Genomic DNA, 27462 nt, shown 5'->3' on the forward strand with positions numbered 1-27462 from the left:
CAGTAACAGACTTCATTTATTTGGGCTCCAAGATCACCACAGACGGAGACTGCAGCCATGAAATTAAAAGACGCTTGCTTCTTGGGAGGAAAGCTATGGCAAACCTAGACAGCATATTAAAAAGCAGAGACATCACCTTGCCAACAAAGATCCGCATAATCAAAGCTATAGTTTTTCCAGTAGAAATGTATGGCTGTGAGAGCTGGACCATAAAGAAGGCTGAGTGCCGAAGAATTGATGCCTTTGAACTGTGGTGCTAGAGAAGACTCTTAAGAGTCCCCTCGACTGCTAGGAGGTCAAACCAGTCAATCTTAAAGGAATCAACCCTGACTGCTCATTGGAAGGACTGATAATGAAGCTCAAGCTCAGATACGTTGGTCACCTAATGCGAAGAGAGGACTCTTTGGAAAAGATCTTGATGCTGGGAAAGATGGAAGGCAAAAGGAGAAGAGGACGGCAAAAGATGAGATGGTTAGATAGCATCATTGAAGCAATGAGCATGAAACTGAGAAAACTCAGGGAGACAGTGAAGGACAGGAAGGCCTGGCACAGTATGGTTCGTGGGGTCACAAAGAGTCGGACACAACTGAACTACAACAACAAATATATATTGTTACCCCACTGCTGCAATCAACTGTATTTCCTGCCTTTAAAAAAATAATTATTCTCCTGCTCTATTGGTGCAAAGAGCCCACATTCTTGATAAATTTCAAGTGGTAGGGATATAGCCCAGAAAAATGTGTGTTCTTAACAGCAATGTCTCTAGATTGACAATCATGTCAATTTCAGTTCAAACAATGGCACAGTGCAGCAAGTTTAACCCAGTTTTCTCTTCACTAGGAGTTGCTTTTGAGCAAGGCAAAATCCTTCCTACCCCAGAGACTGTACCTTTTAGGCTGACAAGAGACATAGTCGATGGCATGGGCATTGCTGGTGTTGAAGGGGTCTTCAGGAGGTAAAGCACATAATATGTGATTCCTTGCAAAGCATTTTAGCATTATGTACACTAGAATTTCAGTTGTTACAGTTTGGGAAATTGAGTTGGTAAGAACTCTTTTCATTTTTAAAATGTGGCCCATGGGAGCCGATTGTAAAGTTTACTACTAACTGGAAAAATAAATTGTAATGTTTTGTATAAAAGTTAAAATGGAAACTGGTTTTGAAATTGAAATCTGTTTGGAAATCTTTTAGATGCTGTGAAAAAACTATGAATGTTATGAGAAATTCTCAAGAAGCCTTGCTAACTATTGTAGAGGTAAGCATTTCTTGGCTGCATATAAATTGCTGAAAGTAATTTTTATATTAAAACCTTCCATTCATTTAAATGTTCTTTGGCACGTCGGACCATTATGTCCCATATTCAACATTTTGCATAAGAAACTGATTACTCTTCCACCTCAGTGAATATTGAAATGGAAGTAATATAATATACAAGTAGTACATTATTACTGAAACATGTTAATGTCATTCTGAATTCATGTCCCAATAAATCAGAATTATAATGCAACAAATATTAGACTGACATTCAATCATTTTAACACAAAATAAAAGAAAAAAGCAGCGGGCCAATCTGGAAAGGCATGCAGATAGCTCTTCATATTGTATTGCTTTGCACCTGATGATACAAGGAGATGGTAAACAACAGGATAGGCAACAAACTCCAGAAAACCGACAATATTTTATGAATTTACTATGAATCATGTTGGAACTTTCAATTAAGTGCTAAGAGGCTCTATCATCTATTTATTATCTGTCTGTCTACCTACCTACCTGCCTACCTACCTACCTTGCTAAATTGTGAAGGGCTGTATGGATAACTGCAGAGCCTCTTGAAGCACACGGACAGGGTAGCATTTGGGTCTGTTGAAGACATAAGAACCCAAGCAATGCCCTGCTGGATGAGACCCCCGGCCCATCTAGTCCTGCAGTCTGTTCTCACAGTGGCCAACCAGCTGCACAAAGCTCACTAGTCTCCCAGCAGGTGGTCTTCAGAGGCATCACACTGACATCAAGGCTGAGAGCTGTTGATCCCCTGACTTCCATAAATTGGCCCAACCCTTTTTTGAAACCAACCAGGCTGGTAGTCAGCACCACATCTCACGATAGTGAATTTTGAAATTGAATTACATGCTGTGTAAAAAAAGATTTCCCTTTGTCTTTCCTGATTCTTCCAGGATTCAGGTTCATTGGGTGACCTCTAGTTATAGTTCTATATATGGGAAGGGGAAAACAGCTACCCCTTGTCCACTATATATGAGGAAGAACTTCAATCAAGGGTTGGTTTGTGAGGGAATTGCAGTCTCTTTTCTAAAACCAAGTTGCTGTACTCCCAAAATAAACAGGAAAAAAACCATATACTTTACAGCCATAAAATCCTTGAATGAGCATTTTTCTTCCTGTCAGTCAACAGAAAATAACAGCCAGTAGCAAAATATGACACTTGGGATTGCAGATTGATGCAACATTATCTCTATTTGTTTGATTGGGTTATTTCATGGAACCAGAGTTCAGTATTTGAATTTATGTATTGAACAACTCTGAATTTTGGCCTAGAATGCCAGTTTAAAAATTATGCTAGACAGATAAAGTTAATATAGTGGTGTAAGTGATGGGCAGTGGAAAGCTCTGTTTAGAAACATAATTCTGTGTCCTTTGACATTTAGGTGCTTCTATACGACCCTCTTTTTGATTGGACCATGAATCCTTTGAAAGCTTTGTATCTGCAGCAAAGGTCAGAGGATGAGGCTGATGTCAGCTCCGCCTTCAGCAGTGCTGATCAAGGATGTAACAAAAAAGCAAAGTATGGACAAGTTTTATTATTATTTTGTATTTATGAATTAACCACTGTGTATTTCCTAAAACCCTTGTTTCCTTCTCAGTAATGAAAACCAGTTGTTCAACAAAGTGGCAGAGCGTGTCTTGATACGACTTCAGGATAAACTTAAAGGAATGGAAGAAGGTACTGTGCTCAGTGTGGTTGGCCAGGTGAACTTCCTGATACAGCAAGCCGTGGATCCAAAAAATCTCAGCCGCCTTTTCCCAGGGTGGAAACCATGGGTATGAAAATGCACTGTTGGCTTTTAACGAGTAAAAAACAGAATAGATTTGATCTTCAGAAGCAGCCACAAATCATTTTAATGGTTCCTAATGAAAATAGAATATAAACATTTTACTTGGACAGTGTTGAGAATCAAAAACTTTTACTGTATTGCAGTTATTCCAGTGTAATGAAAGCAGCATCACTGTTGTGCTGCAAGCCCAGCAGCGCCACTTATTTGCCTGCAAGCCGTGCCCTTTTGTTGTGTGTCGTAATGTTGCGTGGCTCCCCCAGGGGGGTAGAGCTTGCAGGGCAACACTGCTTTCATCTTTCGAATGAAAGCAGTAAGATCCTGTGGACGCCCCAGGAGGATTTGTCTTTTGCTTGGATTGGTAGACTAGGAACATGGCTTCTGTGGTCTTACACCCAGAAAAGAATTTCAGGAAATTAACAATGTTATAATTTGCTTTAACAAAAGGAAAATACTTTTCAGCAAGCCCCACTCATTGTTTAAGAATGCCACTGCAGAGTAGCAGCTCTGGTTTCTGCTGCGTTTAAAATGATTGGAAATAGAACTGACTTCAAGCCTGTTACTGCAGTATGCACAGCGGGCACCTTGCCTTTCTCCTATGCAAGGGGTTTCATGGAAGGACTCCCACAAAACTGACAAGAATGTACCCAGGATAAAAATGTGTATCATCCATGCATGTTAGTGATGACGCTGTGTATCCTGCTGTAGAAATATTTAGGAATCTCTGATTTATAATATGCATGAGTTGTATATAATGTTTTGTTTTAAAGCAGGTGAGAAGAAATTATATTTTTTTATATATACTGTATGTGGTTGTGAAAGCAATAACATTTCAAAAGGAAGAAAAGTAGGAACTCAAAATAATAGGTATAATCAGAAATCATTCTATAGTGCTTAATTACTTTTACTTTTCATTACAACATTACTCAAGAATGCACTTCTTTGGCTTGAAAAACATAACCAGCTAATCTATCCCACTTCATGCTATAATAATGGGGGGGGGGGCTTTTCCTTTTTTAAACAAATAAATGTGAATAGATTTCCTACAAGCAGAATAATTCCAGTGTACATTTTAGTTTATGCTAACAAGAATTTTCTATGTCCAACATGTATGGTAAACTTTTTCTTTATTGGAAATGGTGGTCTTATTCTACATTTCATTGATTCAATCCAGTTTGGTAATAAGCTAATCCTTTTTGTCTCAACTTGGATATGTACTTTGGAACCTGGAAGAAATTGCTGAAGGAATTTTTCAAATTAAAATACGTTATAAACATTGATATGTGAAAATGCTTATTTTTTTTTCCTTTGAGGATTCATCTGAAAGCATTTTTTTAATTTGTTTTGTACTGGACTCTGTACTGTTGATGTATTGATATGCTATGAAATGCAGAGGTCCAAAAGAAACTGACTTTTTAAATGTACAATAAAGCCACATTCTTTTGAACATGCATTTGTCTTCATATCTATTTATTATAAGATATGGAAGAATTTTGTCTATTTGCCTTTAAATTGATATGAGGAAGGTATATTCATAAACTTGTAGCTGACAAGATGGGAAGGCTAATCTTTAAGTTGATACCAATAGGAGAGAATATATGTAGCTCAGGGTTGAACTATGGAGTCCTTGGGGTTCTCTGAGCTTGGTTGTTTTCTTGTAAACATTACCCAGCTAGGCAACATCTTCAGTGCTAGCAAGAAGACGTTACCTAGCCAGGTAATGAAACGTTTGCAAGAAAACAACCAGGCTCAGAGATCCCCAAGGACTCCTTAAGTTGAGCCACTCTGTACTCAACTTTTCCTGCTACTGAATTTTTATTAATTTATTTAAATGCTTTACATTTTTTTTATTTTGAAACATTTTTATGAAAAGCAACGTCTTTATAACTTTCACTGTTGTATGGGGAATTGTCTTCAGTACAAAATAAAAATCTCAATTGTAAGGCAAACACAAACATGCAGAATACATGCATGTGTACAATACATTTTCTGAGAGTCCATAGGAGCTTTACACTATAGAAGATCACCTGGATATGGTCAAGAATTGAGCTCAAGCTAGAACACGATTTTTCTGTTTCTACCACACAGTAGTCTGTACATTGCTATATTCACATTATCTATTTCTAAGGTCAATCAGTGCCTCAAGCTGGAAATTGTGATGATCCCCCTCCCACTCCCCTGTGAATGAGAAATGGTTCCATCACTCTGGAATCCCCTGATCTTTTAACTAACATTCCAACTATCATTTCTCTGGTAATGGCTATACACAGAAACACATGGTAGCTCAAGTTGTTTACAGACTGATGTTAAACCTCAGCGGTGACCTCCTTCCACCATTACTGTCTGAAAAAGTCATCTGATTTTGTTATTTTCATATCTTTGCTCACATATATGTAATACCTTAAGTTTCTCTGAATCAAAATAATTAATGATTAAAAATCGACCAATCTTGTAATGCATAGATTTTGGAGAATTAAGAAATGCTACTAATTGTGTATTACAACAGACATCTCACCTATCACAAAATAATTCACTAGGAAACTTTAAAGAAATTTAATTTCAAACTTCTTTAGGTTGATTAAATTTATGTTAATGTGTTAGGGCTCATTAATTAGGCAAACACACAAAGATATTCCATCTTTTTATATCTGGTTTTCATTTTTGTCTTCTGAAGCTTTATGTTGATATTGTTGTGACTGATGAGTGTTCAGTTGTCAGATGTGTTATTTTTTCATCTAAAACTATTAAAGTGAGTTGATAGGTCTCTCTTTTAGTCTACATTCATCTGAGACTGCATTATTTCTTCGATTGTCTGTGGTACCAATTCAGAAACACAGCGTTGTTGAGTAAAGCGGAAACCTAAAGATAAGCATATAAATGAAGAACATTTATATAATAAAACAAAATATTTTATAATATAGCAAATATATTTTCAACCCATTTACAATGGAAAACTGAATTCAAGGTATTTGTTCATACTCCCCAGCATATCTAGAAGGCACTAAATTGGAAAAGTCTGTAGATACACCCAATTCAAATTTATACTCACCCCTTGAATTATTAAATAATCTTGGATAGGCATAACCTTTTTAAAAGAAGAGTTTATTTTCTATAATAACTTGCATAATGGCACATTTGCATTTGCAATGTTACATATTTAGTGTCTCAAATATTGCATTCTGTGTCTATTTTTAGGGGTGAAGTTACAGAACACTGTACTTCTTGAGCTTCTGGAGGAAAGATGGTATAAGAGACAATTCAACAAATAGTGATATACATAATCTTGCAACACATCACACTCTTGCAAATCTTAATTCTTATCAGGTTGACTTCAGATATTTGATCAGGTATAGAGACTTGCTTCTTTAGAAATAATGAAAGCTAAGAATCCAGTGTTAATATCAATTTTTTTCCTGCATTTATAAAATCCTCATATATTTTAGAACATCTTAAAGGAATGTATTGAAATGTTCACATAGCAAATCCTTCTGAAAAAATTATAACTAAGATTCAAATCGTGCATTATATGATCAGCATGGCTACTAATGCAATTCCAAATCACACAATTTGTTCTAATCAGCTGTTCACAGAATACTGGTTAGTTATGTCATAGTTATGGCAGTTAATTAACTGAAGACTTGCTTCCATAACCTTAAACACCTAATTCCGCAGAGGTGCATGGGAACACAGCATCTGTTTGGGATTACAACACCAGCTATTCTGCCACCATTACATGTCAACTGAGCCTCATGTGCTGCAGAAGGAATCTGATTTCTGTTATCCATGTTGCTTACTATCCAATTTCTATCTTTAGATTAAAATTACATAAAGATTGACCAACAAGAGTTTTACCTTGAAAACTTTCTGAATTCTTGCTTGTTCCAATTTCCTTCCATAGTTTAACATATCTAGGTAAACAATAAGCACAGTGAATAAAATGGAGCAGTGATAACCAAATCACAACACATACTTGTAGAGTGATGTATACACATGTCCCTAGTATCTGCTTCTCTCTCTCTCTCTCTCTCTCTCTCACACACACAAACATAATGTTAGTTTATCTCGCAACTCAGTTGTTACAATGTTATAGTAAAAATAGCAATAACAGAATTAAAACAATCCAAATTGCAGAAACAAAACCAAGGTGAAGCAATAAGAACAAGAGGTACAGCTGAGGCTTTTTAAATAACTTCCTATAAGCTACTATACACACACACGCATATATAATTCTTCAAGTATGCATTGTGATTTGGTTGGTGTGTGTGTGTGAGAGAGAGAAGAAAGTGTGGGTTAATAACATTTATTTATTAATGTAAATTGCCAGTACATTAGAGATTAAAAGCTTAAAATTTATCATTTTAAAACAGTAAGATTTAGAAAAGTAATAAAAGGTGAACTTTAAAAAAATTACTCGTCATAATTCAACGCATTTGTCCACTTTAGCATTTCATCTACTTCCCATTCCATCACTTTATCTATTCCTTCCTTCTCCAGGGAGCTGATTAACCCTTCTGTTGCTCTCTGAATTAGAACAGTTGTTGCAGGATTCTCAGTTTTAGCTTGCAGATTTTCTCCAAAGTACCTAGAAAGGGAAACATGTATTTTCATAATTGTTACAGCATTCTCACTGAACATAAATATTTGTCACTCCTCCCTTTCAAGGTAAGCAACATAATGCAAAGGGCAGGAAAGAAGGAAGAAACAGAAATTAACAGAATTATTAAGAAATTAAAAGCATGAGGTAAGAAAAGGAAATGCAGCTAAATCTAGTTTCCACCAAAACAATTTATTATACTTCTCCAGAGATTTATGTTCTTGCAAACCATCCTTACTTGTACCACATCCATATACAACTTCACTGCTTTTAAGCCTCACCTCCTTGTTTGGGGGGATTTCATAAACTCCATCCAGCTATGACCTTCTCAGTCTTCCCCTTCCTCTGCTCATTCACTCTTCCTTTATATGCTTTATTTCAGAATTTGATCCTCATCATCTTTTTCATACCAGTTACTCACTTTTATATTCAATCAACATTTATTCTGCACCCTTTCATTCTTGATCTATCCAACTTTCACTTCCATATCCCTAAGGGGGCATATAGCCATTTTCACTTTTTTCAACAAATACTGATTCCTTGCAATAAACTATGTGCTGTGAGTCCTTGGGGTTCTCTGAGCTTGGTTGTTTTTTTGCAAACTTTTCATTACCCGGTGAAGATGTTACCTAGCTAGGTAACAAAACATTTGCAAGAAAGCAACAAAGCTCAGAGAACCCCAAGGACTCTGCAGTTCAACCCTGAGCTACATATATTCTCTTCTATTGAAACTATGTGCTACCCACTTCTTTTCCATTGGCATTTGGCATGCCTTAAAATTTCTCAATTTTCTCCTCTGTAGTAAATAATGAATCTACTTTTGCCATTTATGGATAATTTAAATCCATTTTGCCTGTGAAGCACAACTCTCTTGACCATACAGTAAAGTCCACATCCATACTTACTCCATTATACAGCCTAACATCTGCAAATCATTTGGGTCTCAACCAACAATACAGCCTCATCTGCATAGAGAAGTACACAATTTCCAAATAAAACCTCTCTAACATCATCTCAAGCAGTACAAAGGCATTAAACAACCAAGGGGACATTACATATCTTTGCCTTACTCCCTATTCAATGTTGTACTATTTTCTAAGCTTTCTATTTATTCTCACGTGTGCTTTTCTTCCATCATATATTGTTCTTACTGCATTTCACAACCAATTTTCAAATCCCTATTTGTGCAAAACAACTTAAGGCTATTCATTTTTTCTTTAACTCAACTAAAGCACAATAAATTTATTTTCTCACGTTCATAAGTTTTTCAACGACCTGCCGAAGAGCAAAAATCTCTTCTGTTCTCCTCATGTCCAATGTAGAGCAGCACAGTGCTTCCCATATTTTGTCCACTGTTACTCCTCACATCCTTTTGATCAAAATTCTTCCAAATACCCTCACTGTCACATAACAAACTAATCACCCCAGAGTTTTTGTATTAACTCTAAGTGCCTTCCTTTGTAGAGGGAACAATAACCTTTTTAAAGGGACCAGGCACAGGTACATCCTACACACATGCCTTAAACAAGTTGCACAGCCATTCTGTAAGAAAATCAAATCTATATTTAACACTTCTTTTGCTACACCATGTAGAGCACTGTTTCTCAAATTTGGCAACTTTAAGATACATGGACTTCAACTCCCACAATTCCCCATCCAGCATGGCTGGGCAGGGATTCTGGGAGATGAAGTCCACACATCTTAAAGTTGCCAAGTTTGAGAAACACTGATTTAGAGGTACAATGTTCCAAGATTCTCGGAGGATTTATAACTCTTCCTACCAGTTTTTCCTTAATACTACATTTATAGTATCTGTTTCCATTCCACTTTTCAGCACATCACCATTTTTTCTATACCAATCTCTAAAATACTCCCTTCAGCATTCCATATCTTCAGTGTCATCTCAAATCATTTCATCATTTTTATTCCATTCATTTTATTGGCAGCTTCTTACTCAGCCTACAGGTAGTCCTCGGCTTATGCCCATTCATTCATGCCCATTCAAAGTTACGGTGGCACTGAAACAATGGACGTACAACCAACCAGTCCTTGAAGTTCTAGCCATTGCAGCACCTCTGTGGTAATGTGATCGCAATCCAGGCGCTTGGGTGTCCAGCTCGTGATTACAATGTTGCAGGGAGCCACAGTCTTGTGATCACCATTTGCGACCTTCCCTGCCAGCTTCCCACAAGCAAAGCAAATGGGGAAGCCAGCAGAGAAGGTTGCAAGTCGCTCCGATAAGTTACGGCATCTCCCACCCCTCCACAGCACCCCTGCAGCACCTGACATGTATATACAGGTGGTCCTTGTTTAATGGCCACTTGTTCAGTGGCCATTCAAACTTACGACAGTGCTGAACAAGTGGTAGTTACAATTGGTCCTCAAAGTTCCAGTCATCGCAGCACCCCTGTGGTCACATGATTGCAATTCAGGTGCCTTGTAATCAGCTAACACTTACAAAGCATCCCATGGTCACGTGATCACGATTTGCGACCTTCCTTGCTGGAAACCGACAAGCAAAGTCAATGGGGAAGCTGGCAGGAAGGCTTAAGTCGCAATCACGCGAGGTCCTCGCTTAATGTCCCATATGGTCCTCACTTATCAATGGCAACCAGGATTGCCGGAACTCCCGTTGCTAAGTGGCACAGTCACATGGTTTTTCAATTTACAACAGTGTCGCTTAACAATGGAGTTTCTGGTTCCAATTAGTGTTGTTAAACAAGAACTACCTGTAGTGTACAATGTATTCAGTTTCACTGTAGATGGCAATATAGTTTTAGTTTCTTTGAAACCATGTTAATAATAAAACATGCATGTGTTAAGTAGCTTTGCATGTACATGGCTAAGTAGCTCTGAAGAATTTTGCCTTACTTGCAAATTGGTTAATGTCCTGATACTGTACATACTTGGTAGCAATTAATTCATGTATAAAATACAGTTCCTAAAGGATGAAAAGTGAAGCACGTATAGTATTTAAACTATCTCTACAACAACAATCTAAAATATCTATGATATATTCTGAGACTCTTTAACTTAAAAAAATTAATCCTGAAAAAAACCTGGCTTATTAAATGATCAGGACTGAACTGCTTGCACAAGAAATTCAAGTGGTTGCCTAGGAAAAGCATGATTTTCAGGAACCACTATTACACAAAGCGTGACGTGACAGATGGACTGCAACATTCCCTGCCATTTAAAGAGACTGTAGCGCATTGTTGTCCAAACTTGGCCACTTTAAGATGAGTGGACTTCAACTCCCAGAATTCTCCAGCCAGCATGGCTGGCTGGGGAATTCTGGGAGTTGAAGTCCACTCATCTTAAAGTGGCCAAGTTTGGACAACACTGCTGTAGTGTGTTACAAACTCCAATAAATACATACCTATATATGGAGTGAAAGCTGATTCTCTGGTTTATTTCTCATTACCAAAGTTTATTGACTGGTTCTGATTCTGCACGAGAGGTCTAGCAGGAACTGTGTGTCCATTAGGTAAAACGGCTATGCTTAAAGGTGCTTTTGTTAACTGTACCCAGCACCGCTGTTTTCAAGGGGAAAGAACTGCTAACGAGAAGTACTTTATTGGAGTGATACTGTCAGAATCACTGTGAGTTTGGGATAGTACCTTCTCTCTGTGCTAATATTACTGTGTGTAAATTAAACAGAAACCTGTGACCTTCAGGCGATGCTGAACTCCATAATTCTTGAGAACTCTGGGAGATGCAATTGACAAGATACTCTCTCAAAAGCCACAGATTTTTGATACCACCTGGCCTAAATGATAATCTCTTAGGGAACCACATTCTTCATCTGTGGAGTGAAAGAATTAGTGCTCTAAGTTAGAACTACTCACAAGTACTCATAAAATGCACATTTGGAAATACATAAAGACTTCAGGTTCTAAGGAAGGCAATTTCAATTTTAACAACTCCACCAAAACGGTTTATTATCGGTGTACTAGGGTTAATTTAATCATCTGACTGACAATCAAGGTATCTAACAGAACCCCCAAAGCACTGGAGGGCACTGTTCTATAAGAAGTAGTCCTTAGAAAAGTAGCATGCTAACGTGGAAGGCAGTCTTCCAATGCGGACCAAGCCTGTCCTGTTTTCTTGTTCCAACTAGACATAAACAGACAAACAAACACCTGGAGAGCCACCATATTTGTCTAGCACAGTCTTTCCCAATTTTTTTTTTAATTTTATAAGTTAAAAATTTAACTTATAGCTTTGTAACTTAAACAGTCTCAGAACATATCATAGATGTTTTCGTTTGTTGTTATGGAGACAGTTTAAATATTATACACATCCTCCGATGCATTGGGATTATAACTTTTGCTAGTCTGACTGAATTTGAACGAGTGGTGGCTTCGGCCTATCAGAATAGCATTAAGTGGGGGAAGGCTAACCTAGAGGGATGGTTTGCCATAGTACTGCTGTCCTGGCATCTAGATCAGGGTTTTTCAAACTTCTGCAAGAACTTGGTGGACTTCCATGAGAGTGTAAGGGGAAAAAAAGGTTTGCTCGAACACAGCCAATTGTCTATCACCAGAGCTTTGCCTCTTGATCAGGGATTAAAGGTTTTTTTTTTTAAACTAACAGGTTCCATGGCCTGAAAAAGTTCAAAAAACCCTGATCTGGATGAATGCAGCCAATAGAATTGGCCGAAATAGTTAACTTGTGATTTATGGCAAGTTATTTCTGGCTGATGAATAGACCTGGCTAAATAATGACAGATTGCTATTTTATTAGCATAATATGGCTCAGTGAATGATAATTAAAAAGCACTAAGCTGATGATAAAATGAAAACAGACCACTCTCATGTTCAGAATTTCAAGCAGCTGTAACTCACATTTTTTTCAGCCATTCAATTTTTCTCCTCTTTTTTCTTTTTTCCATGTCCCGTTTCCTCTGCAGACTGGAATGATGGAATTCCTGTGTTCTAGTATTGCCTTTCACTGTTAGAGGATCCGTACCCTTCCAATACTGAAATGTATTGTTGAAAACAGTTTCACATTTATCAGAATATTTTGTCACTTGTCAAGGCAAAGTACTTTTAAGCCAACTGTGGTTCTGCCCAGCTCCCCTCTCTCTACCAATATGCTCCAGTTTTTGGGGGGGCCTGCTCAACTTTAACTGGTAGAGGCTTGCAGAGACAGAAATTTTGGAGCTTGGTAACAGCTGTGTTTGAATGGTCTGCTATGCTGAAAAGCTGGGTTGTTAAATTGACACTATTATTCTGCCCTTCCACTTCTACACTGCACTTCTGATTTGGTCTCTAACTCTTAATACTGCTGTGAGTCAGTTGGTTGAAATTGGTGGTACACAAATAAAGAAAGTAAGTTACATTTATACTGTGGTTTAACCAGGCATTGGCTTATCCTAGTTGGTTGAACCTGTTGGTTGGAATTTTTAGAAATGTTGACAAAACTTGATTATAAACTAAAAGTGGTAGGGGATTCAGCTACCATATGATGATGTATTTTATTTAACTGAGCTTTTTAGTTTAATATGCAAAAATAGCCAATATTGCTTCAAGGTTTACTGAACAAGGCAGTGAAAAAGGAGAAAACCAGATCCTGGTGATAGCTAGGTACATTTCCTTGCAGAAACAACAGAAGAAAAATTATAAGAAATGGCAAGATTTACTGTTTCAGATCAGGGTCTTCTGATGTAGAACGTCTAAAGATACCCCTACATTCTGAGTTAACAGCAGAATACAGCCTTTTTAGTAATGCTGTATATTTAATAAGATTAACCTAGCAATAAATATCCAGAAGCTTCAGCTGGTCCAGAATGCGGCCGCGCGGGCGATCTTAGGTGCATCAAGATCAGCACATACTGTATAACACCTTTGCTCCATGAGCTGCATTGGGTGCCAGTTTGCTTCCGGGTCCAATTCAAGGTGTTGGTTATCACCTTTAAAGCCCTACATGGCATGGGTCCAGGGTACCTGACGGACCGTCTCATCCCCGTTACATCAACCCGTCCCACCCGGTCATGCAGAGAGGGCATGCTACGGACCCCGTCTGTAAGAGAATTTCATCTGATGGGGTCCAGGAGGCGAGTCTTCTCTGCAGCAGCCCCTGCCCTTTGGAACACTCTTCTCCCAGGAGTGAGGTTGGCCTTTTGGACTTCAGAAGAAAACTGAAGACCTGGTTCTGCCATTACGCATGGGGTGGGGATGGGAATAGTGGGGTTGGCTGGTTCCCTAGTCTTAGACAGATATTATCTGGTCACAGGCTGAAATAATATCACCATCTCTTGGATTTTATTGTTTTTAATATTTGTATTTTATATTTGTATTATTTATGTTTTTATTGATTTTAAATTGCTTTGTTGTGAACCGGCCAGAGTCCCTCCTTGTGGGGGAGTTGGGTGGTGATATAAATTTGATATATAAATAAATAAATAAATAAATTATATATATATGTGTGTGTGTGTGTATATATATATATTTGTAAATTAAAAGAAAGGTCACAAAAGTATGTCTGACATTAACCTGTGACATTTCAGAATATGTTTAAGATAAAAAAGAGTTGAGACAAAGCATTAAGAAGGCAGAAACCGAAAAAGAGAATGGATAGGAGGGCTTGAGATGCAATTGGTCAGCTTAGGCCAAATAATTTATAAGTAGTCTGAAGTGGAACTGGAGCAGGGATTGGTGGAATAGTTGAAAGGGGAGGAAAGATAAATTCCCTGTTCTCCAGGGCTGCTTCCCAGGTAGTGTCCCCGTTTTGCATTGCTTGGGCTGGGGAGTTGGTGATCTATTATACAAAGTGGGGCAGAAGTGGGGAATTTGCCTCCACTTCAGAAATTCTCTCAAAACATATATCCCTTGAGGCCTGGAAAACTCAATAACCTTCCACATAAATGGAGAAAACGCGTAACAGAAATAAATTCCAACTCCCAGAAGCCTTTTTTGAGGAGACTGGAATGCACCGCAGCATCGTGCTGCAGGTTGTGGCTGTGCTTTAACAACAAGAACAGCCACAACAAATCTTTGAAATGTGTCAAGTGGAAGGATGTCACACATCACAACCTACACAAATGAATGTGTTTGGGGAGGACCATAATAGAGGAACCAAGTGGAAAATTAAAATATTTCTTGTCTTACTCTAATGGAAAGAAGTCTCCAGCCATTATTCTCGATGCGTTTATACCAGTTGCTACTACTTTCACTGAAGCTCCCATTCTGCAGCTTTCTGGGACTTGGTTTCGTTGCAGTCTTTGTGTAGTTTTTGGGACTATTTGCACAAATATCCACAATAGGCCGGTGAGTAAATATTTTATAATATATGCTCGGAGGAAACTTTTCCTGTAAAGCAGTATCCAATTTAAAAGTAAGAAAACAGAAAACATGTTCAAATAAACATGTCAAACAAATAAAAACACTGCTGTTTGTTTTTACAAATCCTTAGGAATATTCTCTGTAATTTTCTATTGATTAACAGAGTGAAAAGATTCTAAAACAGATTGGAGGCAGACTGGAATGTATTCTTCTTAAAAGGCACGTAGGTGGGCCCTGAGAGAAATCTTTCTAATTTCATTTTGAAAGCTGAAAGCTCTCTGTTATTTGCATAAAGGCCAAAACAGACTTTTATGTTTGTTAAGCATGAAGCAATCCTGAATCATATATATAAGGAAGGAGGTAATTGAAATTAAGACAAGGCCTAACTGCTCTTAAACAAATATTCTGGCCTTCAAAATCTTTTCAATCTTCCCCCAGCAATGCATATAATAAAATGGGAACAATTATTAAAATAATAAAAGTCAAATAAAAACCACCACAAAAATATAATTCAGCAAATAGCCAATAAAAACGAATGGCGCTTTCTTGGCGGCCTTCACAGAAGGAATCTGATGGATCCCTTCCCATGAACTTCTCAACCACGGCAGCTGGGGCATGCCTTTTTACAAACATATTGCAAGAGCATGTATTGTTCCAATGAATGCCAAAGCGTTTGAGTTCTCAAAAAACACAATCTACTTTCTAATATTGAGAGCCAGTTTGGTGTAGTGGTTAAGGCAGTGTTGTCCAAACTTGACCACTTTAAGATGAGTGGAGTTGAACTCCCAGAATTCCCCAGCCAGCCATGCTGGCTGGGGAATTCTGGGAGTTGAAGTCCACTCATCTTAAAGTGGCCAAGTTTGGACAACACTGGGTTAAGGCATCAGGCTAGAAACTGGGAGACCGTGAGTTATGGTCCCCCCGGAGGCACATAAGCCAGCTGGTTGACCTTGAGCCAGTCCCTCTCTCTTAGCCCTAGGAAGCAGGCAATAGCAAGCCACTTCCAAAAATCTTGCCAAGAAAACTGCAAGGATTTGTCCACCAGCCCATCGCCAAGAGTCAACCTTGACTTGAAGGTGCACACACAAAAACACACTGTAATATTAAACGTTGCTTATCATGAACGAAGATGGAGGAAGTCTGTTTAAAGATGAATCTGTCTTCAGGCTTTTTGCTTAGACAGATTTAGGTTCTGCACTATACCAACAAGTGTAAAAATCCTGGCATAAATGTACAAGAACTCAAAATATGCATTTTAAAGTATGAAAAATGTGCTCTTCGTAAATTACCTTTTGTATGATTTTATTAATGTGTATACTTGCATGCACAAACACACAGATCTACAGATAGGTATATGCACACACATTTACACACTTTTATTTTAACTATTATTAAAATATTATAATTATTCAATGTATACTTACCCCACCTAGTCTGAATTTGATATGAACTCCTGCTGCAGCGTCTAACAATTCTGCCTGTGATCAAACAAGGTTATACATAAATTCAGTCTGATTCGGAATTTAAACTTGGAGAAGATGCAGTAATGGCAAAATCAACAGCATACATTCACAACAGAAGTTTAACCAAATTCAAGGAAGAATGGTTCCCATGTATACAATATATTACGCAGCATGGCAAATATAAACACTTACTAAGTTTCTAAGGGGGCCTAAATGCTTATAAACATCACAAATTGTTAGAGGCACAAGAAGGGGAAGTGAGAAACCAAATAGCTTTTAAGCTTTTGTTGTTGTTTATTTTTGTTTTTTTTAATATATATATAAACAACTAAATTTGATTTATAAATAAAATAAATAACTACAAGTAACAATACAGTGGAGACCTTACTATTAGGTGTTAAGTTTAAGAAAGAAGCCTTTATTATATAATAAATAATTTTAAGTATTTTGCAGTTTCTCAATGCCCCATTCAGCTTCAGATGTAAAATTTAAGCAACCTTATGCTTATCAACATTAACATTTTAGAAATCATAGTTAATAGTAACATAATTTTTCTTTCTTCATCTTTAAATATTTATCTAAACATCAGAGTTTTAATCATCTTCAGTCAACACTGTATAAATACCACTGTACCCAAATAATATAATGTACTACTTGCGTTTTATAATAATATAATAAAACAATATAAAAGGGAAAAAGAATATTTAGTGATATTTAATAAAAAGATGGCAGGGTGGAAATGTAGTTTCACTTTTAGAATTTGTTTCATTCTATTATAAGTCACTTTCCAGAATTGTTGAGCATTACAACATTGCCACCAATATAGAAGAATTATCCAACCTGATTGTTACATTTCCAACTATTTTTAGAAAATGAATTATCAATTTTAGCAATAAATATCAAGTAATATGCCACTGATAAAGCATCTTGTACTAGTTTTTTCTAAGTGTGATATTCACTGTAAATATATATATTTTTCTTCAAGATTCCCATTGTTTCGTATCAATTGTTCTATTTAAATTCTGCATCCATTTAGTTCATCAGCAACCTGTAGGTAAGACCCAACAAATGCTCAATGTTTTGTGTTACAAGGTTTTCAAATTTGGTCCTCTATTCCATCTTGCTTTTATAATTCTTTTTAAACTACATTGCCCATTTAAAGATAGTAGAACCACTCAGGAGGTTCTGTTCATTCCAAATAAAGAATCTCAAAAGATCAAACAAACAAACATTTTTTGGGGGGTTAGTGTTATTGTTTTCTTTTGCTCTCCTTAGGATAGACCTACCTGATCTTTCTTGGGACAATTATTACAGCTTCCTGATGAGATACCCTTTTAAAACGTTGATTATTGTTTTGCATTTATTCTAGTTAATTAACTTAGAATGTTATAAAACAGGGGTATATTCAAACTTTACAGTGCTAAGACACTCTCAAATTATAGATGAATTTTATTGTTTGTTTGTTTGTTTATTAAATTTGTAGGCTTCCCCGTTCTAGATGACTCTGGGCAGCTTTACAAAATTAAAAACCATACAATAGAAACCACAGCAATAAAAATAGCGTCCATGCAGACAGCAAAAACACAGTTTCATATTCTTCACAACCCCCAGCTGCTGTCCATCTAACTGCGAGAAAAAGCAGGTTTTTAAAGGTGCTGAAAGCCAGGCAACGTGGGAGCAAGGTGGATCTCCAGATGGCACCTGTGATGACAGAAAACGCCCACCTCCTGGATCCCACTAGATCACATTGCCAACTTGAAGGGACCTAAACCAAGCCAGAATATACAGGACAGCTAGACGTTACAGAATTTGTGGAATGCCCCTCTCAAAATAAAACTAATGATTTCATTTGGTTTAAGGTTCATCATGAAACAAATATACTATTTGCTTTTAATAAGTAAACATTCATCTATATATCAAATAAAACAGTGATAGAATGTTGCAGCTTCATGAAACAAAACATTTTTATTGCAAATGAAGAATAAAACAATTGACTTCAAAACCTCATTTTTTTAACAAGAGGGGTGACCTTGCTTAAATTTGCATAATTCCTGAAAGCTGGGTTTAATTTCTCAGTCCATATTTATTTTGAATCAATGTTTGCAATCACAGAAAATCCTGACTTGGCTGTTGGTTTCTCTGGGTAGAAAGGAACCGAGTTCTGTCAGCAATACAGCTGTGAGTGCAATCCGTCAGGCTCGTGCGTGGAAAGCCAGAACACTGTCAGAGCACTCTAGGGTCTCTTTCCCACTTTCTTTCAACAAGTGTGCTGAAAGCCCGCTTGTCCAGACAGAAGAGAAATCCGACCCTGATCCAGCTCTGTACAAGCAAGCATGGTGGGCTTTCAGCATATCCAAGCAAGCAAAAGCTCATTGTGCTTGTCCACGCAAAGCTGGAGCCTTGCCAAATTCGCTCCAGTCTTTGCAGGGACAAGCCAAATATCCATTTGCCCAGGCTGAGAGGAAGCGAGTGTGGGCAGCAATTCTGCTTCGCATGAGAACTCCTACTGTAAACAGTAATTAGCCGTAAAGGGAGAAAAAAAAGGAGGGTTAGCACATAGACATGTAGCTTTTAAGTATTCATTGCAAACTTTGATTATACCATATTAAGCAGCACACTGTTGTTAAAGCTAGACATTTCATGGAACAGTATTGTCTTGGATCAATGATAAAAGAATGAAAACGAAATTAAAGCCATTATCTCTTCAGGTCCACCATCAAACTTCCACTTCATTTTAGCCCTTACCTCTCTAGGTTCAATGTACTTCATAAGATGGGAAGGTTCCCCATATTGTTTAAAGCCTATAAGCTCTTTATAGTACTCAAACACGCCCATATCCTGGAGGAAATAGATACATGCAGTCTGGTTATTGCTATTATATTTGCTATCACTTTCTGGACATAACATTTCACCCAGGTTTCTCCTGATACAAGTATTAATTCATAAGGTGCTGGCTGTAGGTTATGGGTGTCCAGAGAGGTGGTGAGTTCTCTTTCATTTGCTATGTTCAAGAGGAAGCTCTTGCATTAAACAGGAGGTTGAAGTCAACACCCTAAACAGCCCCTTCTGACTATAATTCAGTTCAACCAGGCTCCAAGTTCTCCAGATTAAATAGACCTCTTTTATTTTTAAAACTCACTATTGGCTGCCACATCAGGAAAAAGTGCCATTCTAAGCCATAGCTTGCTTAACTATGGCTTACTGAACAAACCATAATTGGCTGGCTTCACACGCTGTTAACCCATAGTTTACAAACCAAAACTGCTTGGTTCACATATCATGCCCAATGAAGAACTACAACCCAAATAATTGTTAATCATGATATATGAATAGTGTAGTGTAGGATAGTATAGTACAGTGGTACCTCGGGTCATGAATGCTTCTGTTCACGACCAATTCGGGTCACAAACAGCACCGTTCGCAAAATTTTGCTTCTGTTCACGAACGCCGGATCGGGTGATGAACAGGATCCGTGGCCATTTTCCCTCCTGTGACATGTGGTCGTGGCTTCCTGTAGGGAGGGGGACTCTCCCTCCAAGCAATAACTGCCTCCCCACCCTTCCTGTCCTCCACGCCAGAAGTTGCCTCGAGCAAGGTTAGGGTTCTCTCTCTTCGTACTGTGTTTCATATTTTTGTGGTTTAAAAAAAAAACCATATGGTTCAGAACGGATTAACCGTAATTACATTGAACCTTATGGGAAAATTTGATTCGGGACGCGACCAAAATCAGGTCGCGACCAAATTCGTAGGGGTCAGAACGGATTAACCGTATTTACATTGAACCTTATGGGAAAATTTGATTCGGGTCGCGACCAATTTGGGTCGCGACCCGAGTCACGGAATGAATTAAGTTCGTGAACCGAGGTACCACTGTACTTTTTTTTTATCCCACCTTTATTATTTTTATAAATAACTCAAGGTGGTGGACATACCTAATACTCCTTCCTCCTCCTATTTTCCCCACAACCACCACCCTGTGAGGTGAGTTGGGCTGAGAGAGAGTGACTGGCCCAAAGTCACCCAGCCACCTTTCATGCCTAAGGCAGGAGTAGAATTCAGTCTCCTGGGTTCTAGCCTGGGGCCTTCACCACTAGGCCAAACTGGCTCTGAATCCCTGAAGAGATGGAAAAGGGCAGAGCTTTTTATATATAGAAGGTGACCCCACCCCCCTTCTGCAGTTTCAAGCTTTAAGCCAGAAAAGGGAGCAAGTGATTCCCTTGAATGTGTAGATGCAACATGAGATCAAATGAGATTGTGTTTCTTAAGAATGCAACAGTCTTGGGACCCACAAGTTTTTGGTTGGCCATCACACCCATCCAAGATGTGTAGACTTCTAGACAAATACAGCTGAAAAGCTCAAAAGTATGTTACTCTAGAAAGAGGACTAAAAGTATATTTGAAGTATTGCTAACTTACCAGCCATCTTTTCCAGATTTTTTGAATGATAAATGCTGCATTACTCCTTTCTTGTTCTTTCTCATCACAGTAGAATTGTAACAGAGCCTTTGGTTTTAGAATATATTTTCCAGCTTTTCTTAAAATAAAATATTTCTGTGATATCATTTATGCACTATAATGAAATAATTAGTTGCATAATAATGTTGGATTTTGTCTCATTTTAACATGTAAAAAGTACTTATGACAAAGGGTAATTACGATCTCTATAACAGAATTGTGATTCAGCAAATGAGATATCAGCAATCACTGGTGTTATTATTTTCCAAGCTTAGAAGGTGTTTAAAGAAAAATGGACATGAATTGGAACAAGATGAAGATTGATTAGACTAAACAAAGAAGGCACTATAAAATGATAGAAGAAACAACCTCCAGGAAGGAAGAGATTCAAACAAAGGAGCAAGTCCAGTAGATGAGAGCAACTAGCAGAAACAAGAGACACAGAGCCTTTCTGGTTTCCACCTACCCATGGCACAAGCATGACCCAGCCATCTTTTTTTTGTATGACACCTCATGACATTGCCCTCATCTGGTCCTCAGCCCATATCAGAGGCAGCCTTAAAGTATCCCTAGCTGTTCTGGTTTTAAAGTAATGTTTTTATTCACCTGACACTATTTTCACCTTGGTTACAATCTGACATACTTCAGTTTGTTGCTGGTGTAGTAATGTTCCTTCTCCTCCAGTTGTGAAGGACTGACCTCCAGGATCATTCTGGTTTGGGCAACAGAAGCGTCTAGTTTTTTCCAAGGAGGTAACCCAGAGTAACAGTGGCAGAACTACACATTTAACAGAGAGAGCTAGAGAGAGAACTACAGTTCTCTTTGCCAGCTAATGGCTCAACCCTCTTCCCGTCTCTCAGCTATTGTTTGGGCTGCTTTTCAACACAGGTTTTAGTGCTCTGTTGGAATAGCATTAAACTCATGTTCAACTGCTTCTGAATACAGGTTTAACACTCTTCTGGAGTTGCATCTTGTCCAAAAGGAGTCCAATCATCCATTTATATTCTTTTGAACACACCCAAGTAAAATGCTTATGCAAAATCAGAGCAAGTTTTGACAGATAACTAAAAGAAAAGGGTGAGTTTTAGCAGATGGCTAAGCCTGCTGGTCTAGCCATCTGTCAAAACTTGCCTTCTCCCCAGCCACAGTCTCATTTGACCTTCAGAAGAGTGATTGCTTGATATTTTCCTGCTGGTTGGTGATGTTTGATGGAAGTCTGGGAAGTCCATCAATCCCCACCCTTGACATGCTTTGGTATACCACAGATATGGACATCACTATTTGCCAGCAGTGGGCCTGGGCCAGGATAGGGACTACTAACAGGAGTGGCATATTTAATATCAGTATAATTTTCTGCTTGCTAAAGGACTGGCAGATAGCACTTTAATAATTTAGCTGTGAGATAGAGCCTATAGAGGATATTCTTCCCCACTCAGAAATTGGTTTGAGACTATTGCAGAAGAAATAAGCTCTGAGGCTTTAGGAGAAGAAGACACTGTGGAACACGAGAAAGGAACGTGGATCTCCAAAGAGCACAGAGTGCATCTGCGCCTGTAATGGTAGGTAGGAATGACCTGGGGAGACAAGAGGAACAGCTGCAGACCAGCAGAGCTGAGTCTGCAGAAGGAATGTGGGCATGGTAAATGTCTCAGAAGGAACCTTCCCTAGTTTCCTGGACCGTAAAGGTGAGGGGGTGGTGGGGGTGGAGAGATGTCCTTTCAGATTTGCAAGATTCTGCTAATGTAACCTTACAATAAGGTTAGAGCTAGTACCTCTGGGTGTGCTTCTTGTCTGGACTACCTTGCAAAGCTGACAGGACCTTACAAGAAAACAAACTGACTCAATATTATGAGAAACAGAAATGAATGCTGACCAGACCCACTGGCTCTGAAGTGTGTTCTCTGCCAGGAAGAGAGATTAGGAATATAACAGCAACTTCCAAGATATATAAAGTTCACTGACAATTGTCCCTAATTACTAATCCATGTGAAGTAACATACGATGCTGGCAAGATCAGCTGCAATCATATAATCATGAACAACTCTGAATAATGAGAACAGAGCTAAAAATGTGGAGATTTTAAGAACCTGGGGTGTTCCCATCAATCATTTGAGTCCACAGAAGTGATACAATGCAAGTGGATGTCCAGCTTCAGAAATGGTGTTTGCAGAAATTTTGATTTTGTGCATGTGCACCTTCAAATCAGTTTTTTACTGCTGGTGACTGCCTGGACTAGTCCCCGCAGTATTCTTGACACGGTTTTTCAGAAGTGCTTTGCCGCTGCCTCCTTCCTAGGCTGAGACCAGCCCGAGGTCACCCAGCTGGCTTTGCGCCTTTGATTTTTGGGACCATGAAATTAGTTCTCCAAGAATGATGGAATGCTAGCATGAGATGGTTTTCACCTCACAAGGACTGGCAAAAGTGTTTGTTTGAAAGTTGATTAACTTGATCAGGATGGTTTTAAACTGAATCCAGATAAATGTTAAGTATCAGATAAATACTTGTATACTACAGAAGGAAGTGGGAAGAATGCTGTAAAAGAGCCTATTAATGAACTCAGACATACGAAAAAGAACACTGACTCATAAATTCCATGGCCTCCGTTGTCTAGATACAATGCTCAGAATATGGAAAATAAAGAAGGTGAATTTGAATCCTTAATACAGGAAGGCAAATATAATTTAAAAGGTATAATGGAGAGCTACTGGAATGAATCCCATTTTGAAATATAGTAACCTTGAGTGTAATTTGATCAAGTAATAGAAAAAAGGGAGACTTTTTAAGAGTACACATCTCTGCCAGAAATCCAAACAAATTAACTTGGAGATACTGTAGCAAGCATCTCAAATAAAATAAGTGGGGGAACAAAAAAAAAACAAACCCAAGGATATTTGTGTGAATGATACTTTCCAGAAGCAAATTGCAGATCTTTCAAAAGGCATACAATTTCTGGAGACTTTAATTACCCCACATAATATCAGGAACAAGTCAACATGACCATTGCCAGACATTTTGATATTAAGAAAAATCAAAACTGAGTGTGGTTGTATGTGCATCTTTATTTATTTCATTAATTTTGTTACAGCCACCCACTCCATTAGACTCTAGGTAGCTTAGAAAATCCAATACATGGTTATTCAGTTAAAACATTTTTTAAAAAGCACAGATTAAAAACAACCACAACCATAAAAACATATCAGGGGCCCCACTAATACATTAACCTCAGGCTTGGGAGCAGAGCCAAGTTTAAAGGGCTTTCCAGACACAAAGAAAACAGATTTTAATTAACTCAGAGCTAGGATAACTAGGGCACTATAGCAGTAGAGGCTGATGAGAAAAGGATTTCAAGATTGGTAGGCATTCCTAAAAAAAGGAGTTTCAGCTCCAAGAAGGAGAAAAAAGGAATACAGATGAAGCCAATGAGAGCTCACTGAAGATCCAAGAGCAAAGGAAAAAAAAGATAAATATGAGAGATATAAAGAGGATAAGGGCAGCAAAGAAAACTGTAGAGAGATGGCTTAGAATTCCAGAAATTCTAAGGAAACCAGAGGCTCAAAATGAGCTGAAGTTGACAAAAAATGCTAACCATAAGAAAAAGGGTGTCTTTAAATATGTTCATTTTGGCTAAGTCTTCTCTGAGAAATGTTTGTTCTATTAGTCAAATACAAAAAGCAGGATATCAGGATAGAAAGAAGATTCTGACAGAGATATGGTCTGGTTATATCTTTCCATTTTGACTGATTTTAAATCTCCATGGCCAGATGAGTTGCATCTTATAGCAAGAAGGAATTCGCTGAAGGTCTGGTTGAATCCATTCGTCCTACCTCTGTGAAATCCTGGCGAACAGATGATGTACCAAAGTGAAAGAGAATGTTATCCCAATCTTTAAAAGGGAGGAGAAGTAGGATACAAGGAAGCACAGATCTGTCAGCCAGACACAATACATGGGGAGATTACAGAGCAGATTAAAAGAGATCAGTCTGTGAGCAACTTGAAAACAATGCAGCGGTTACCAGAAAACAACATGGCTTTGTCAAGAAATGTTGCCAAAGTGGGTCTTTTTTTTAAAATTGGGATTGGGGTAATGCTGTGGACATAGTGTGTCTTGATTTCAGCAAAACATTTGAGAAGATAGTTAAATGTGGGCTGGATGGCATGCCAGTTAGGGGTGTGTGTTTGTGTGTGTGTGTGTGTGTGTGTGTGTGTGTGTAGTTGGTACAGAAACCATACCAACAATTGTCATCAAACTGAAGGGAGGGTTTTGTTTTGTAAAAACTTTATTCAGTTATAAAAAGCATAAAGATAAAAGCAAACAAGAACTAATAGTGGAGGAGAAAAGTAGAGAGCAAGAAAGTTAGAGAAAGAATACAAAAGTGATAGAAAGTAAAGGAAAAGAAAAATACAAAAAGAATAACTTCCGACTTCTTATACAGCAGATGTAGATAAATCATATAACAACCTCTTACTCTGAAAGTACTTATACATATTTTTATAATCTATTAATTTAACTAATCATCAGATCCATATATCATAATTTCATTTTTTCCTGACTCCTGCAAGAAGTCCAAAAGGGGCTTCCAACTGGCATTAAAAAACTGAAGGGAGGTTCTGAGTGTAATGCCACCAAGTTCAACCCTATTATAATGATCTGGATGATAGGGGTAAAGGTGAAGGAAGTGGTTACCAAACGTTACCAACTTGGTAATCAAGTGGTTACCAAACCCAATACAAAATTGGGTGGGAGAACTAATACCCCTAAAGGCAGAAATACAATTCAAAACAATATTGATAGGTTGGTGAAATGGGCTGCAAGTATGTTAATTCAGTCTATCAGAGACAAAGGCAAATCTTGTTCTTTTCTGTTCCAGAGAGCAGCGCATGAAATAATGGATTTAAATTGCTAGAATGGCAGAGTCCAACAAAATGTAGAGGAAAATTCTACCAGCAAGAGCAGTTTGATAGCAGGATTAATTACACAGAAATTAATTAAAGGTGGGCTCTCCTTTACTGGTTGTGGTCAAGAAGCGGCTGGGCAACCATCAATTGTGAAAACTTTAACTTGGATTCTTGTGACGAGCAGAGATTGAATAAGTGGCCGAAATTCACCTTTCCAATTCTACATGGCCATGAAGTAGGGTTTCACGGTCATGTAATTTATACAGAAGCCCAAATGACTTTTGAAAATGCAAATATAAAATATGACAAAACCAAACACGGATACATGAAATCAGGACCACTCTGGTGATAAAATCACAAACAGCAGCTTAAACATCAATCCCCCATCCATGCTCTTGGGAACACTGCATACAGATCCATGGAGACAACTTAGTTTTACATTTTTCTTTTTTGTGTTTTTAATCAAGTTGACTTAAAATTGTGCTTGGAGAGAGAGAACACTGTTTTCTCTGCTTACATGCCTCAAAGATGATGATGATGATTCCAATGACTGGCTATTAATAGTGCTCAGGGCATGAGATCCCCCTATCTGTCTCACATTCCAGTGCTAATGGAAAAGATGCCAGGTCACAGCATCTTCTCAAGGTGGCAATAGAAGCACTACCAGTATCGGTCAGCTGCACCACGGCAGGAAGGAGGGACAGAGGGCCCTCCTAGAAGAGGAGAGTTGAGATCCACCATCTTTCAACTTACTCACCTAGCCCTTCTCAGCCATTAGAGCAGTGTTTCTCAACCTTGGCAACTTGAAGATGTGTGGATTTCAACTCCCAGAATTCCCCAGCCAGCATGCTGGGTGGGGAATTCTGGGAGCCGAAGTCCACACATCTTCAAGTTGCCAAGGTTGAGAAACACTGCACCAGAGAATGCTTTGCTTAAGGGTCTGTAACAGCAACTGGTGAAAACTGACTGTATAGTTTCCCATGACTTTGAAGAGGAACAATGTGGAACATATTTTAAAATAGTCCTATTACAGTTAAAAACAGAGAAAACTTCCCCTAATCCAGACACTTTTGGCTCTGTTCACTTGTGCAAGATGGATCCAGCAATGCACACAGCGCAGCCCTCAAAATTATACCGTGCAGCTCTCTACAGCAATCATCAAAGGGTTGCCCATCCTGTTAAAAGAGGTAAATATATACTCCTGCTATAAGAAATAATTAGTCTTACTCAGATATTTTCTTGTGCTCAGCTTGCATTGTAGAACTATGTTTGGTGCTGGAAAGAATCAAAAGCATGGATTATTATGCTATTCATGACCTAGAAAAAAATTGCTCATAATTTCCATGGTTTGGTATTTTATACAGTAGTATGAAGGGGGAAAAGGTTGCTTTTTGAATATTGCTGAGTAGCATTCACATAGGTATATGAACACTGCTGTCCATCAGCACATCTAGAAGGGATGAAAAGAAAAGAAAAATGAAAGGCTACATCACATAAACTGTTTAATCTATAGCAGTGTTTCTTAAAGTGTGGTTCTAGGACCCCTGGGAGCCCCCCAAGACCCTCTCAGAGGTCTGCAAAATCAAAATTATTTGCTACCCTAAGTTGAAAAATAATACAATATTAAAATTCCATCAAACAATTGTGAGAAGCAATAGTGGCAGCAAATGCATCAATTCTAATTTTTAATACAATAAATA

At 38.1% G+C, this 27462-nt stretch overlaps 2 protein-coding genes across 3 annotated transcripts in view; one reads left to right on the forward strand and one right to left on the reverse strand.

Moving 5' to 3' along the window:
* ATM (ATM serine/threonine kinase) overlaps window positions 1-4519 on the forward strand; it is an 85349-nt gene extending 80830 nt beyond the window's left edge. For both annotated transcript variants that reach the window (XM_088140639.1, XM_088140640.1), the window contains exons 60-63: window positions 841-955; window positions 1192-1255; window positions 2664-2800; window positions 2880-4519. In XM_088140639.1, the coding sequence (XP_087996765.1) occupies window positions 841-955; window positions 1192-1255; window positions 2664-2800; window positions 2880-3063 (500 nt within the window). In that variant the 3' untranslated portion in view covers window positions 3064-4519. The remainder of the gene's footprint in view (window positions 1-840; window positions 956-1191; window positions 1256-2663; window positions 2801-2879) is intronic.
* A 141-nt stretch (window positions 4520-4660) lies between these two features.
* On the reverse strand, window positions 4661-27434 carry CUNH11orf65 (chromosome unknown C11orf65 homolog). Its single transcript, XM_025168884.2, has 9 exons — window positions 26990-27434; window positions 20828-20945; window positions 19157-19249; window positions 16373-16426; window positions 14775-14975; window positions 12510-12643; window positions 7480-7650; window positions 6921-6976; window positions 4661-5927 (listed from the first exon to the last, which is right to left on the reverse strand). The coding sequence occupies exons 1-9, from the start codon at window positions 27055-27057 to the stop codon at window positions 5839-5841; spliced, it is 984 nt and encodes a 327-aa protein (XP_025024652.2). The 5' UTR covers window positions 27058-27434; the 3' UTR covers window positions 4661-5838.
* Window positions 27435-27462: the final 28 nt, after the last annotated feature.

The sequence above is a fragment of the Python bivittatus genome, unplaced genomic scaffold, assembly GCF_059951505.1.
Source record: "Python bivittatus isolate LINGU-HERP-01145 unplaced genomic scaffold, Pbiv_v1 ctg000340_np1212, whole genome shotgun sequence".
Taxonomy (NCBI): domain Eukaryota; kingdom Metazoa; phylum Chordata; class Lepidosauria; order Squamata; family Pythonidae; genus Python; species Python bivittatus.